The following is a 16,243-nucleotide window of genomic DNA, read 5'->3' as shown; positions in this document are numbered from 1 at the left end:
TTCACTATCTGCCTCCCATAACATGACGTCCTTGGTGCCGTAGAGAGCATTGCTGATGCAGCACTTCTTAAATGCGCGCACCGCCATTTCCTCAGGCAGAGACTCAACCACAAACTGTCGCGAGTGGTGGCCTGCGCAGCCTTCCTGTCGGGGTCCGCAGGTTGTCACCAGCCATTCATTCAGTGTACAACGCACACACACGATCTTTGAAACGTCTTGTTAAGGACAGCATCAAGCGGTTACAGTGTTGACGTCATCCCTCTTGGAATGACGACAAGCTCGGTCTTCCCGTCGTGGAGTCTTTCCTTCACTAACCCTTTCCTCTAGAAAGATGCCTGCAGCTTCGCACACTTTTTTATAAGGACGGGAGGTTTCTCATAGTTAATAACTTCCTCCGCAAGGATTGCTCGCAGCCAACACCACTACTTCCGCTTAATTCGGAAGTGTCGCCATCACAGAGACATAACTGTGTTGCCTCCGATACAGCAGTAGGCATTGCTTTATTCTCGAGGCGGCAAGGTTTGAAGCGGCTGCCGCAGCAAGAGCTCACAGCTGACACTGTTTGGGGAAGTGGAGGAAGAGAGAACAGGAGATGGCCGGGAGCCAGCTCTTTGGCTCAAGCCACAGGCATCTTTCCAGAGGAGCCTTGCTGCCGCCAGAGCCTATTGACGTAGAGTTGAAACTTTATCGATTTGTCCTTGTACTTCTCGGGCAGCTTCTGGCAGATTCACGTGCGCCGTCGAAGGGCAAATCCTTTGCGTTGCATGAAGTGGCGGACCCAATAAATGGACCCCTTGAAATCTCCTCACGACACACTGGCTTTACAGGCGAGCTCGGCGGCTTTGTGCGAGTGAGCTCTGCATTCACTGGCAGGGACGTGGCACAGTATTCACGCACGAAATCTGCCCTTTTGTCTTTGAGTTCCAGGTGCACAGCTCAGCGTTACATACCGACAGTTTGGATTTTCGGTTCCGCCAGTCCCTGACGCTTTTCTCGGACACTCCAAACTGTGGCTGTGCTTCCAGCAATTCAATAACTTTTCTCTAAACACTGCGGTGGAGTGGCGCCGCATCCTGCTATTCATAGCTGGCTGCAGAGCAAGGTAGCCACTCGCTAGGAGCACTGAAAGAACCGGAAAATAAAAATGGCATCGGCAGAGAGCCCGTAAAGCTTGGAGGAAGGAAAGGTAGGAGAGGGCGTGCCCAGCCAACGCAGGGCGTAAAAATTGGGGCGGAAATTACGTCACAGCGGCTATATTCACTGGGCACAATGGCGGCATTTTGTTATTGGTAATGTAGTGCGGTGCGGCACCATTCAGGCGGTCCAGTGGCGGTGTGCCCGTTTTCATGGGCCTCGCACCAAACCGTTGCGTACTGCAGGTGTTCGACAGCACCTATTCTTTGTGCCGCATTGTTAGCTACGCGATTTTCTTCCGGTGGTTGTTGTAACCAGGTGTCTGAACTAGAAACCAGGGAACGAGCGCGTGTATACGTACTACAAATTTGCAGCGTCTGTCAAAATTATGCTGAAAAGCCATCATAGAAGATAACGACTGTGCTCAAGAATTTGTTCAATGAATGCCTTGCAGGTTAGTGACAGTTATGTGGTGTTGCTTCTTATGACAACGGACGATGCATTTGTGGTCCACAGGCCCTTATTAAGACTGTAATCTAATCTTGCTTTTCATGTTCCTGTACAGTACAGTTACCACATGCTTCTGCGCATTAAAGTTCCTGTTCTTCTCTGCTTAAGATGCTCGACGATTTTTATCCTTGTGTGTACTAGCCCACAGCCTGACCGAAAATTTTATAAAGCCTAAAAAGAAGCGCAAAAGGGATAAAAATTGATCTGAAAGAAGCTGTACAAATTTCGGTGCCTGGTTCGTCGCGTGGCAATGTCCGAAATATCATCTTTATTTTCACAAAAAACACATCAAATAAAAAAAAAGCTTAACGTGCAACTTGCCGTGTTTATCGTAAACGCCGGCAGTGCAAGAGTACCACACCCATACGCAGAGATTTCGTCAACCGTATCGCGGCAGGACAGCGTGCTGAAATCTGTTTCGTTGGTTTCGGATAGCACCGGCGCACGCGGGGCGGGCGCAGGCCATGTGCTTTTTGAGACAGAAAGGGAGTCGCACCTTCTGCTTTGCATTCATATGTTAACAAGAGAAGAGAATTTGCCCAGTCAATATGGCCGACTTTTGGCTTCATCGCGGCTTCACAACCAGTGACGTCAGGGCCTTTCCTACCTTTCCTTCCTCCGTGCCGTAAAGTGTTGGCCCATGGAGGCGATGTCGATGCTGATGCCCAAGAAACATGCGACGCTCCTTGTTGTCATACGTTCACTCGGTTTATGCCAAGGGCCGGTATATAGGTCGAAGGGTGACTTTGTAGTGACATTTTTTTTAACTCTTGACCTATATGCCGCACTATACAGTATGCTATATAGTAAACAGGGAATGACCGCCACCGTGGCTCAGTGGTAGAGCATTGGACCTGTTATTCCAAGGTTGCAGGTTCAGATCCTGCCAGTGGCTAGTTATCGTTTGGTTTATTTTTGTTTCTTCAGATTTATATATAAGTTTTTATAAAGTCTCTTTACGTATCTTGGCATCATTGTTTGTTAGTTCTCATTAATATTGTATTTAACAAAGAGAACGAGCCCTTAAGGGGGGACACGGGTTGTGGAGACCAAAAAATCGCGAAAAAACTTTTTTTTTATTGAGTTTTTGAAATTTACAGCTATCAGTACACTTATATCGTGAATTTCATGCCTATAATATCATTATTTTAGCCACTAAGACCCTTTGTACGGCGCTTTCTAGCTAAATCTGAGCCGAAATCGACGTTGAAATCGCACATTTTTCGTGACGCGCCCCTGCCCTTTTATGTGTGTCATCACGGCCCGCTTGGTCTCATTTGAGAGAGCCGTCTTTTGCCCTCAGATTCCCGCCAGAATGGGTCCAATTCAACCATTGGCAGCTTGTAAAATGAGCGGCAAAATGAAGTATTGAAGCGCCTTCCTTTTCGCTACTTCACGCACGTGACTTGAGCTTGCCTCCGTATTGATGGAGGCTCCTGGCTTCATCTGCTCCGGGTACTGAGGCGCACGTCCATGCGCGCCATTTTGCCTCAGTGTCAGCGGAGAAGTTTCACGATGTCATATCCTGAGCGGGAATTCCACACGTGGCACAAGTTTGGTGCGAAAAAGGTGCGAAGAACGCTAGTCGTGAATTTCAAGAAGCGCTCCGTGATACAGAAAAACCCCCAAGACGCTACACTCTCCGCGTGCCATGGCGAAGTCGTCGACGCTACCACGTAAGGCCTAGGTTCCGCATCAATTGTCACGGAGCCTGTGCAAAGTCCGTCAGCCGCGGAGCCTTCGAGCAGCGGTCGCGTGCGTCTAGATACTATCTATCGGCAACAATCTGACTTGGAAAAGGAGCGAGCTAAAGCCGAAGATAAGTTATCGGAGTTCTCATCCGCTGCAGCGACGGAGCGGAAACGCACATTCATGGTTGACGGTGCCGACGAAGCAGCCCGACCGCCTGACGGAACCACGTTCACACTTATAGATTTGGACTCAGTGAACAGCGCTTTGTTGGCATTTGCAAAGTACAAAGCATGCAACGGAGAACTGCAGATTGTCCGCGACGTCCGAGAATTTGGACTCGCCGTGAAATTGCGTTTTGTGTGTTCGACCTGTGGGGAGACTGCGTCGTTGTGTAGCTCGCCGCGCGTATGTTGCGATGAACGTATGAAACCTTTTACTGTGAACGTTTTGGCCGCGCATGCCATGCAGGCAATGGGGAACAGACAGACCGCGCTGAGTTATGTGTTCTCGTTGATGGGCATCAGCTGTCGGGGTCTTCACACGAAAACGTGGTAACACTACGTGAAGACAAACTTGGCACACGCGGCCGATCGTGCTGCATGCAATTTGACGAGCGACTGCGCGCGGTCGGTTCGCGAGCTTTACGCCAAACTTAATATAGGCCACATGGGAAACATCATGATGTCGTTTGATGGGTCATGGATGACTCGCGGTCATTCATCGCATATCAGTCTCGGCACAGTTGTTCAGCGGGCTGGTGCTTGACTTAGTTGTTCTGAGCAACATTTGTGCTGAATGCGAGTCGGGCCCTTCTTATGCAGCGTAGAAGGAACATCACCAGTGTCAGAAAAACAGTGACAAGAAGGCTGGGGAAATGGAGGTTGAGGCTGCCCTCATCCTGTTCAGGAGGTCACTTGAGCGGCACAACCTACGCTACACCACGGTGCTTTGCGACGGGGACAGCCGCAGTTACCTTGTGCTACAAAAAAATGCCCGCAGCTTCCCTCGGGGGAACACTGAGGAGGATGCGGACCATATAATTGGTTAACGGGGTGTTAAAGTGCGACTTACTTGGGTCGATGGCTAAATTGGTTAACGTGGTTGTGAAATGGGGTGTTAAATTGCGACTTACTTGGGTCGATGGCTAAATTGGTTAACGTGGTTGTAGGAGGGGGTGTTAAATGAGTGAACACGTACACACGTATGCGAAAGGGCGGCGCTGGTCGAAGGGACGTCGATCATTGTGTTTGTGGATTCGTTGGAATTCATTTCACCGCGACCTTGGACGTCGACGCGCCGTACAAACCGACGAGCGGCAACTGAGCGAGCGAGCGCCGACCTTGAGTATATATACAGCACGACGGCGCATGCACTGTCAGCGGTTGAATGTTCTCGAAGCGCGACGCCACATGCGCGTCCACTGGAGAATCAGGAGAATTGTAGATGTCGAACGCGGTGTGTAGAGGAGGAAGGGTGCACAGATGGTGGAGGAGTGAAGCGCGCGCGGTGTGTAGAGGAGGAAGGGATGCACAGATGGTGGAAGAGTGGGCGACGGCGCGACGGCGCATGCGCGCGCGTCAGCTGTCGAATGTTTGAGAAGCGGTGCGGACGGCGCACTACAAGGCGCGAGTATAAGATGCTTCCGCATCTAAAAGATAAGGTTTATGGGTATATCCCAGTGGAAAAAGAGAACTGCATTAATCATGTCCAAAAGCATATGGGCACTGCTTTGCGCAACTTGATTGCAAAACACAAAGGCCCTGGCCTTGAGAGTCTTGGGGGAAAGGGCCGCTCGACAGGAGACCTGATCTCCAAGTTCACCAATTATTAAGGGTGGGCTCTGAAGACACACAGTGGTGATGTTGATGCTATGCAACAGCAGTGATGGCCACTTATCATCACATGACGTCCAATCATGAAGCGGCGAACCACACTCTGTGCCCACCTGGTCCAAATTCCTGGTGCGAACAAAATGCGGCAAAGGCCAAGGGGGAGCCCATTCTAAACATCGTCGAAAGCTGCCTCCACGCGTCTGCCAAGCCTTACTTCCCATTTATGAGTGCTTGTCAGGAAGAAAGCTGTTGCAACGAGGCCAGCGAGAGAAAACCCAAAATAACAACGAATGCCTGCATTCAATAATCTGGGCGCTGACACCTAGGGAGCGACATGCTTCACTATTCACAATGGAGGCAGCTGTGGCAGAAGCAGTGCTCAAGTTCAATGCAGGCAATAAAAAGGCATCAGAAGACACTATGAAAGAGCTGAGCCTAAACCCCAGCTGGCAAAGCCGCAGCCGCATGGCTGAAAAGGATCGACGGCGCACAGCAGCATCAGTCAAGAAGCGGCGACAAGCAACGGAGAACATGCACCAGTCCCTAAAAAAGCGCCACACAGGGACTCATAGTCAAAAGGACTACATGCCCCGCGCACACTGAGCATTTTCAAGTGCAGTTATGTAAATGAATTTTATTTCTTTTTCTCAGTTTTCTGAAAACATGCTTTTTGGTGACTTTACTAGTTTGTCAGGTTGATATCTTGCAATCTAGAGCAGCTTGAGCAATAATTTTTTCATTAACGTAAAGCCCAATCTGTGTATTACAAAGTGCTGAGAGCAGAATGTCCATGTGCTACCCGTATAAATTTAGAAGGTATTAAATTTCTTTGTATGTGATAGCCATGACATGACTCCTCAACTTTCATCATCTGCTGAATCACTAGTTTTTCTTTAATTTGAAATCTGTTTGCAGCATTGCACTTATTGCTAATTGCACTGTCTAGCTATGCAATAATATTTACTTTTTGATAAGCACTTTCTTTTCTATTGTCTCCAAAAACAATAGAGTCGCAGCATTGTGTATCTTCTAAAATAATTGACCTACAATGAAAATTTCTGCATATTTGAAATCAGCAGGAGAAACTGCATAAGCATGTATAGTTTCATCATGTTTGGTCCTCAAATACAGAAAATATCTTCACACACCATGTCCCCCTTAAGTCATATCACTGGGGACACAGCACAAGGACGGCGTCATATGCAATTGAGATAGGTGCTACTTCACACTGTCCTTGTGTTGTGTTCTGTGCTGGATGCTGAAATGAAATACCTATGTGCCTAAATCTTTCTTATTTTAAATTGTGTGAAATGTTTTAACTCTATCACCCAGTGCACGGGTTCACGAGAGTCAGTTAGTGCTGTTTGCCATCTACTTTTGTCGCACATTCCAGCTTGCAACGTTTTCTATGAATACCATTTGGGGACTGAAGAATGTGATCCTTTCTGGATATTGCGCTGTCTACTGTGCTACAATGTTGACTCAAATGCAGCGCCCCCAGGTGGCGCTGATAATTGTGTGAGCTGTGCAAGTCTGGCACAGCGGGGGGTGGCTGTTTTTGAAAACTATTAATAAAGGCAGTTCGTTCTGAGCAAAGGGCTCAACATGTTCTTATGTTCTTCGCGAGCCTGATGGCCTACTGTTCACGGTAGTCACTATCGCATGGCCATCTCTTAATCTACACATGTAACAACTGGCAACGAGGATGAAAGAAAGTTTCATGTAAGTCTTCGTTCCCGCACCGCTCTGCCATCTGTTCACCATGCCAAGTTTTGGCAACCTCGAGCCGTCCGAGGGGGGAGGAGACAACTGGCCCTATTACATGGACCGGCTCCGAGCATTTTTCCTGGCAAATGATGTTGCCCCAGACAAGCGTACTGCCGTGTTCATTAGCTGCTGCGGGCAGAAAACGTATGCTTTGCTCCGCAATTTGGTCAAGCCTGCCCAGTCTAGGGACAAGACGCTGGACGAGATTCTTCAAGTTCTTGGAAGCCATTGTTGTCCGAAGCCCTCTGCCGTTGTGCAGCGTTTTCGTTTCAACTCGCGCGTTCGCGCGGAAGGGGAATCCATCAGCAATTTTATCGCAGCACTAAAAAGCCTGTTCGAGCACTGCAGCTTTAGCGCTGAACTCGAAAACATGCTCCGCAACTGCATCGTGTGTGGCATAAACAACGTAGATGTCCAAACAAGACTTCTGGAAAAACTGGACCTCACCTTCGATGACGCTGTGCAGACCGCCCTGGCAATGGAAGCAGCAAAAAGGGATGCAGGTCAGATAGCGCAAGCGAACACAAGCAGCGCTTTCTCGACTCACCGTGTCTCGTCAGGTTCTGGGGGCGCCACCTGCTACCACTGTGGGGACGGACATCTTGCATCAAAATGCAAGCATGTGAAGACAATCTGCAATTACTGCCACAAACAAGGTCATTTGGCAAAAGTGTGCAATTCGCGACGAAGGGACGGCCAAGCACAAAGCAACAACCGTACCAAGGCATGTTCGTTCTCGGCTTGCAGTTCACCGTCGTCGAGTAATCGTCATCGTGTTAATACTGTACGCAAGCAAGACGCCGCTACCACATCATCTTGCGAAGTTTTTGACATGTGGCCGGTTGACTACGCCACGCCGCCTCCGTCTTTCACTGTCACTGTTGACGTTTGCGGCAAGCCGCTCCGCATGGAAGTGGACACGGGAGCAAGTGTCTCTGTCATGGCCAAGTCGCGTCTTCTTCAGTTTTTGCCTTCGGTTCTTGTGCAGCCTTCACAAGTGCTTCTGCAAAGCTATTCCAGGGAACTAAAAAATGTTCAGGGCAAAGCTGACGTCAGCGTTAAGTTTTATAGCAAGGAGGCCGACCTACCTATTTTTCTGACCGGAGACGGATCGCCCACTCTTCTTGAACGCAACTGGATGCATGAGCTGGGCATCGGCGTCTGCGACGTTGAAGTGAACATCCACGCACTTTCCGACGTCAAACACCTAGTCCAAGACTTCGCCGAAGTGTTTGAAGAAGGCCTAGGTACATTGAAGGGTGCTAAAGCTTCTCTACGTGTTCCTTCAGATGCTCCGCCTCGGTTCTTCAAGCCACGTCCACTGTCGTATGCCCTGACAGATGGAGTAACTCAAGAAATCCATGGACTAAGAAGAGATTCCATTCTTGTTCCAGTCAAAACGGCAAAGTGGGCTGCACCTGTTATTCCTGTGACCAAAAGGGATGGACGCATCAGAATCTGTGGAGACTTTGGTGTCACCATAAACCCAGTGGCAACAGTGGAGCAGTACCCCATTCCAAAGATCGAGGACCTGTGGAGTGTGCTTGCTGGAGGTGAGAAATTCACAAAATTGGATTTGCGAGATGCATACCAGCAAGTTGTCCTTGACGAGGCCTCTAGGGAGTACGTCACTATTTCAACGCATATGGGGTTTTTCAGTATACCTGGTTGCCTTTTGGCTTCTCATCTGCTCCTGCCATATTTCAGCGCGTGATGGAGAACTTGCTCAGGGGACTGCCCCATGTTGCAGTCTATTTCGACGACATTCTTGTGACTGGCGCAAATGATGCTGAGCACCTTCGCAACCTTTGTGCTGTGCTTAGCAAGCTTCAGGAATCTGGCCTCAAATTGAAACTAGAAAAATGCCACTTCTTCATGCCACAAGTTGAGTATCTCGGGCACGTCATCAGCAAGGAAGGCCTTTCTCCGAATGTTGACAAGGTAGCAGCCATTCTGCATGCACCTGTGTCTCAGGATGTCAGGGAACTTCAGAGTTTCTCGGGACTTGTAAACTTCTACAGGCGTTTTTTACCCAATCTTTCGTCACTCCTTCGTCCACTGCACTTGCTTCTTTATGAAGGGAAAAAGTGGAAGTGGGGACATGAACAACAAGATGCATTCAGTGCCTGGAAGCACTTGGTGACATCAGCTCCAGTTCTTGTGCATTTCAACCCTGCTAGGCCTGTTTGCCTCAGCTGTGACGCATCGCCTTATGGTATAGGTGCAGTTATGTGCATTTCAACCCTGCCAGGCCTGTTTGCCTCAGCTGTGTCGCATCGCCTTATGGTATAGGTGCAGTTCTCGGGCACAAAGATGCTGATGGCAGGGAACATCCCATTGCTTTTGCCTCGGGGAGCTTGTCAAAAGCAGAACAAAACTACAGTCAACTCAACAAGGAGGCACTGGCTTTAGTGTTTAGTGTGGATCGGTTCCACCAGTACTTGTGGGGCTTCTCATTCGAAGCACACACTGACCACAAGTTACTTCTTGGACTGCTGGGTGCCAACAAGCCCGTTCCCGTGCAAGCTTCGCCTCGAGTGGTCAGGTGGGCTCTGAAGCTGTCTGGTTACAAGTACGAACTTGTATACAAGCCTGGCAAAGAGCTCGGCCACGCTGATGCTCTTAGTAGACTGCCTCTCCCAACTGACACTACTGCATTACCACGACTTTCTGAAATCTTCTTGCTAGAGGAGGCATATCCGAGACTCCTTTCACCAGGTGTTGTGGCCCAAGCCACACAAAATGACCCAGTTCTGTAACAGTAGTGTAAGCATTTTCTATTCATTTCGAGGCTTTACACAAGCAGGTTCCTGCAGAATAGCATGGTAATCGACTAAACACATTCACTTTTCTATATGCACAATATCTAGATGGTCCCACCTTATTGTAAGTTTCACTGTATATAAACAGGAAGAAACTAGGAAAATGTGTTTTTTGAACAGGAGTTTATTTACCGAAAAAGATGTATGCACACACAGCACTCAAGTACAGATGCCATTCAGATTAGAAAAAGTTGTCTCATTTAGCAAGATGGTCTATTCGACTTCAAGTATTTTCTGTAACAAGAATTTCCACATTGTTGCTTTCTTGGCACCATCGTTTACTTTTGTTGATTGTTATTGATGGTTTTAACTTCTTTTATTCGCTTGATAGGTTATTCGCTGACGCAGTTATCTCTGCAGTTATTGTAATAGATAAGCTTCACTAGGCAAGTTCATCTTTGCCCGATTTTCATTAGCTTGCAATCTGTCAGAAACAATAGCTGTCTCCCGGATTTTTTCTCGCAGTTTACTTGCAAATGGATTTTGACAATGTGTTTTCATGCTTTAGTTTTTGCTGGTAAAATGCTTGTGCCTTGATTACTTAAAGTAAACAGTTGGCAGCCTGTGAATAGGTGTCATGTTCACTCCTTTCTCCTGACCTTGTTTCTCATGCAGTTTTAACGTTGTTCAAAATACTCTGTCATGACTGCATTGTGTGTAGTAAAATAGTATTTTCTGTTTAGGTCGTGGGTTTTTATTAAAATATACTTATTGCTTAAGTCGTCTGACAACTATTTGTTATCATGATCTGTCTATTACACTTAAGTTGTTTTTTGGCGCTCAGTTTGCCTACACTCTTTTGTACCAACTTTTCTCGCTGTTAGGCCATGAACAATACTTGGATGGAGGCACAGCTGAGCGTCTCAAGGAGTTCAACAGAAGCTCACACTCAGAAGGAAATATCCCAGGCTAACATCCAAGTTTCTGGTGCTGCCGAAAAAGACCCTATACAAAAGGCAAGTAATGAGAGATCTTATACAATTTACTTTAGGCAGTGTGGTATGTGCCAGACAGAGTGTCACAACAAAATGTTTTTGTAGCAATGCCTGGGCTTCCTCATATATATGGTTTTATTATGGTTAAAGCAGCACAACAGACAAAAAAAAAAGACACAACGACCACTTACTGTGGAAACTGAAAGGTGTCATGCTCTGTCATCTGTGCTGTGGCAACAGTCAACTTCCCATCCGTTTTATTGGTGTGCATTTGAACATAGGAATGTTAATCAGCTCCACTCGTAGCTAGCTGTAATGGTGAGCGTCGAACAAACTTTTTTCACTTGCTAGCATCATATAGCATGTGATCTTTCTACGAGCTGGCAGCTGACATAATGATTTAGATTTTTAGGGAATGAAACATTCCTTTCACAATTTTATAAACTTTTGTATTCCATTTTTGATGGTTAAAATACACTATCTTAATTACTTCATAAGTTGTTTGACAGCTTGTGATGTTTGCTTTTTAGAGGGCATTGACTGTAAAGTCTCACTTTTTTTTTTATGTCAGTTTCAAAAATAGCCCTATACTACGTGCTAAAAAGTTACAAGCCATTACTTGCAACTGCAGCCGAGCTCGCTTATAACGAACCTGAGCGTGACGTCGCATCCGTTCGCTGTATCCCGAAGTTCGTAGTAAATGAAACACAGCTTTTAAAAAAAGTTGCGAGTGAAAAGACAAACTTTTTTTGCCCCGAAAAGTCCGTTATGCGCTTGTTTCAAATAGCAGAAGCGACAAGGGCGGTCTCGAGTTCATTTGATACGGCACGGTGCTCATTCGCCGAGGCCCGTGGCATAAGCTGCATGAGGCACTGGCTCCAAAGTTTCGTCGTTCTCGCAATCCGATTCCTCCAAATCGCTCTCGCCATGTACTTCATTCACAATGGCCCAATCCGTGCGTGGTTGCGCAGTGTCGGCGCCATCATCGGCCATAGTTAAACCATCGCAACAGATGTCCCACCCGCTCTCCCAGGTCGGAGTCGACGACACTCTGCCACAAATCGCCGCCGCAGTTCGGAAGCTTCAGGCTCGGCATCGGGCCTGGCAACGACGAAGTCAGCCTCGCGAAAACAGTTTTGCGCGCCGGTAGCCGTCACCATCACCCACGAAATATTCACCATCTCCAAAGCTGAATACCGGGATGCCCGAAACGGTAAGTTGGCTGCCAGGTGGTCAACAGCTATGAGCAAGCGCTCCGCAGCGCGGCACCTAATGCGCGGATTACGCTCAAGCCAAACGGTCATGTTTTTGACGTTTTGTTGAGCGGCAGGAAAAAGCGTGCTAGTCCTCCCATCGGCCATCGTGACCACACTTGCACATCAAGAGTGAGCAAGACGGGCACACGCGACACACATGCCAGAACGTGTGGAACAGCTCTGGGCCCGTTTCCAGTCAGAAAACAAAACTAATTCGAGCCAGCGTGACAAGCGTCGCAGAGTGGTGGAGACGGGCGAAGGGGTTGTGATCAAGAGAGGTGAGCAGACCTGCAATAGAAGGGCAAGGAGTTGCAATAAAGAAAGGGGAGCATGCGGCAGGAGGGCGACCTTGAAAACCAAAACACACCGGAAGGAGGCAGGTTGGGTAGCTTGCTTGAAAGGTCCGCGAAACTCGCACGTAAGAAAACTTGGAAAGAGTGCCTGCGCACGCAGAGGTCAAAGCACAGCCGCATGGACCGGCGTGCGAGGCAGTGTTCGAAGAATCGGCGGCCGTGGTCAAAAAATCGTTTTGTTGTGCCGGCGGGTTTGCGTGGACTCACGAACTTCGACATTTTGCGATTCGTTCCGCACAAATTAACAGCCGTTTTCGCGCTTACGCACGCGCGTGGAATGCGTACTGAGCTAAGTGTGAAGTGAACGAGAAGAATTCCTACACACGAAACGAATCGCAAATTATCACAGTCGGTGGAGTAGCATACACGGGTGCACTAGACGCAGACTATCGGATACAGTTGGTGACCGACGATGTTGGCAAATGATCTGGTCACTCCAGGCCGGCGACGCCAACGACAGTACCAAGGATCGAAAACAGGGTAGATGGCCGACCGGTCTTCGGAGGATCGATGGCAGTATTAAAACACGGGCCTCGTCTGGCGATGCGGGGTGCTCAGAGTAGCGGGGGGACAAAGGACGGAGGGATGCGTAACAAAAAGCAGTCAGGGCATGGAGGAAGGAAACAGCTTTCCTTCCTTCATGGGTTGGGGAGAGCGGAAACTACAGGGTTGCAGAGGCAGGGTCGGCGTTTAACAATAAGAATGTATGGTCACCTTGCCGATGCCTGACATGTGGTCGAAATTGGTTTCCCGCGAAGTTGGCAGACCGCCGACTCCGCTCTAACTGATCACCGGCGCTCGGAGACGTTCGTTGTGCGATTTTATGCTATTGAACCAATGTATATTTTCACAGTCTCATGGATATTGTTCGTTTTTAGCGAAAGTTCATTTTAAGTGGGGCCGTTATATGTGAGCTTGACTGTGTACACTTAACTTTAGGTCACTATGATATTGCTTAAGTTTGCCAGATTAGTGCAAATTGTTCTCGTTTTTTATCAGTATTTCAGCTAAATTATTGTTTGGGCTAGAAGTGTTTATGTGAAATAAAAGTATGAGCTTTATTAAATTGTTATCTTGGGTTGATTGATATGCGGGGTTTAACGTCCCAAAACCACCATATGATTATGAGAGATGCCGTAGTGGAGGGCTCCGAAAATTTCGACCGCCTGAGGTTCTTAACGTGCACCCAAATCTGAGCACACGGGCCTACAACTGATCCGCCTCCATCGGAAATGCAGCCGCCGCAGTCGGAATTTGAACCCGCGACCTGCGGGTCAGCAGCCGAGTACCTTAGCCACTAGACCACCGCAGCAGGGCATTATCTTGGGTTGCTGTGGCAAATGTGTACTGATTAAGTTTTCTGACTGGAGTAGGGATTGAACTAACTTTAGTAAAACTTGTTGTTGGGCTAGTTGGTGCATGTTACAAGAGAACAAAATGACTTAAGCCATCGGGGAAGAATTTCCCGATGGCTTAACCTATTGTTCCCCAGTGGCTTGCGTTGTCTAGTTTTCTTGTAACTGAAGCAACACCTTTTTTTTTTTTTTGGTGACGAATATACTAATAGGGTACTTTTTTTTTCTGGATATTGTCACGACGTCAAAACAGAGGTCTTGCCGTAGAGACTGAGACACCAGAAGAAGGTCGATCTTTTTAATTAGAACGCGCAAGCGAGTTCTTCTTCTTCGTCCATTTCGTAGTCCTTCGTGGCACATGCACAACTGTCATCGTCTTTCTTGGGCAAGCACGTGACATTTGCCTCCCTCGAAAGAAGCATCGTCCCGATGCGCAACTTAGGTGCTCTACCAGGCGTATGAAGTGGTCGTACGAAAACGGTAACCGGGAGCTAATTAGCTCGATAAATGCGGTTTCATACGCACGACGTGCACGACTTCGGGCAAATGCTTTTGGCGCTTAGAACTACAATTAGTGTCGGGAACGACTTCGTAGTTCGCGTCGTTCAAGCGTCGCGGGACGCTGTATGGACCAAAGTACCGTCTTAACAGTTTCTCAGACAGTCCGCGTCGACGTATCGGAATCCAGACCCACACTTTGTCGCCTGGTGAGTAGCTAACAAACTTGTGTCGGGTGTCGTAGCGTTGTGCATCTTGATGCTGCTGATGACAGATGCGCACGCGCGCGAGCTGTCTGGCTTCTTCGACACGCTGAGTGAATTCTTCGGCGTCTACATGGATGTCACACTCATGCGGCAACATGGCGTCCAATGTTGTCGTGACTTCGCGACCATAGATCAGACTGAACGGTGTCATTCCAGTGGTTTCTTGTCGAGCGGTGTTATAAGCAAAGGTCACGTACGGCAATATCTGATCTCACTTTTTATGTTCCGTGTCAACATACATACTGATCATGTCTGTGAGGGTCCTATTGAGGCGCTCCGTCAGTCCGTTTGTCTGCGGATGGTATGCAGTTGTTCTCCGGTGAGCTGTACCGCTGAGTCTGAGAACTGACTTCAAAAGCTCTGCGGTGAAGACAGGTCCTCTGTCTGTGATCACTGTCGGAGCGCCATGCCGAAGGACGATGTTTTCGATGAAAAACTGAGCGGCTTCTGCTGCTGTGCCACGCTGCATAGCTTTAGTCTCCGCATAACGGGACAGGTAATCAGTGACCACAATAATCCATCTGTTCCCTGTTGTGGAAGGTGGAAAGGGACCCATGAAATTCATTCCAATCTGGGTGAACGGCTTTTCTGGTGCTTCGACTGGATGTAAAAGACCGGCTGGCTTGCTGGGAGGCGCTTTGCGTCTTTGGCAGTCGGTGCACGTTTGCACGTGATGGTAACAGCAGCAGGTAACTTTGGCCACTAGTACTTGCATCGTAGTCGGCACAATGTTCGGGTGTAGCCTAGATGACCAGAAGTTGCTTCATCATGGCACGCTTCCATAATTTCTTTTCGAAGAGAGGAAGGCACGACGAGCAAGTGCGGGTTACCGGTTGGTGGGAAGTTTTTCTTATAGAGAACATCGTTTCGCAAGCAAAAAGATGGCAGTCCTCTAGCAAATAACCGCAGCACGTCTTTACGTTGTCCTTCTAAATATTCAATGAGTGGTAACAGCTCAGGGTCACTGCGCTGCTCTCGTGCAATAGTGGCCGTGTTGACAACTCCCAAGAATGCCGCGTCGATGTTTTCGTCATCAGGAGCGACAGTTTCCACTGGCGACCGTGAGAGACAGTCGGCGTCGGTGTGCCTCTTTCCAGATTTGTAGACGATGGTCATGTCAAACTCTTGAAGTCTTAGGCTCCAGCGCGCCAAACGACCAGATGGATCTTTAAGGTTGGTGAGCCAGCACAAAGAGTGATGGTCGCTAACAACCTTGAAGGAGCGGCCGTACAAATACGGACGAAATTTGATGACTGCCCACATTACGGCGAGACACTCCTTCTCGGTGGTCGAGTAGTTCTCCTCCGTGCGAGAGAGAGTTCTGCTGGCGTAGGCTATTACTCTTTCACAGCCGTCTTGCCACTGCACCAGAACGGCACCTAGACCTACATTGCTGGCGTCAGTGTGAAGTGCTGTAGGGGCAACCTGGTCGAAGTGCGCAAGGACTGGAGGTGTTTGCAAGCGTTGTCGCAGTTCATTGAATGTCAATTGCTCCTGTTCACCCCAAAAGAAGGGGACGTCCTCACGTGTGAGTCATGTCAATGGCGCCGCAATAGACGAAAAGTCCTCGATAAATCGTCGGTAATAGGCGCACAACCCTAAGCGTCTCACAGCCTTTTTGTCACGGGGTGCAGGAAATTGCGCTACGGCGTCTATTTTGGCCGGGTCAGGTCGAACACCCTCGTGACTGACGACATGACCTAGGAAGCTGAGTTCGTTGAAAGCAAAATGACATTTTTCTGGTTTTAAAGTCAGGCCGGCCGAGCGTATGGCTTGGAGTACGGTGGATAGACGGCTGAGATGTTCCTCGAATGATGCTGAGA

General features: G+C 48.5%; 1 protein-coding gene across 4 annotated transcripts in view; it reads left to right on the top strand.

The window, feature by feature from the left end:
- Nucleotides 1-16,243, top strand: part of Sec10 (Exocyst complex component Sec10) — a 408,207-nt gene that overhangs the window by 356,854 nt on the left and 35,110 nt on the right. For all 4 annotated transcript variants that reach the window (XR_012885431.1, XM_075870759.1, XM_075870760.1 and 1 more), the window contains one exon: nucleotides 10,582-10,713. Coding sequence is in view for 3 of the 4 variants with exons in the window: in XM_075870759.1 (XP_075726874.1) it covers nucleotides 10,582-10,713 (132 nt within the window). In the remaining variant the exon portion in view is untranslated. The remainder of the gene's footprint in view (nucleotides 1-10,581; nucleotides 10,714-16,243) is intronic.

This window comes from Rhipicephalus microplus, chromosome 8 (assembly GCF_043290135.1).
Source record: "Rhipicephalus microplus isolate Deutch F79 chromosome 8, USDA_Rmic, whole genome shotgun sequence".
Classification (NCBI taxonomy): domain Eukaryota; kingdom Metazoa; phylum Arthropoda; class Arachnida; order Ixodida; family Ixodidae; genus Rhipicephalus; species Rhipicephalus microplus.
The sequence above is the reverse complement of the archived record's forward strand: the minus strand, read 5'-3'. Positions and strand labels throughout refer to the sequence as shown.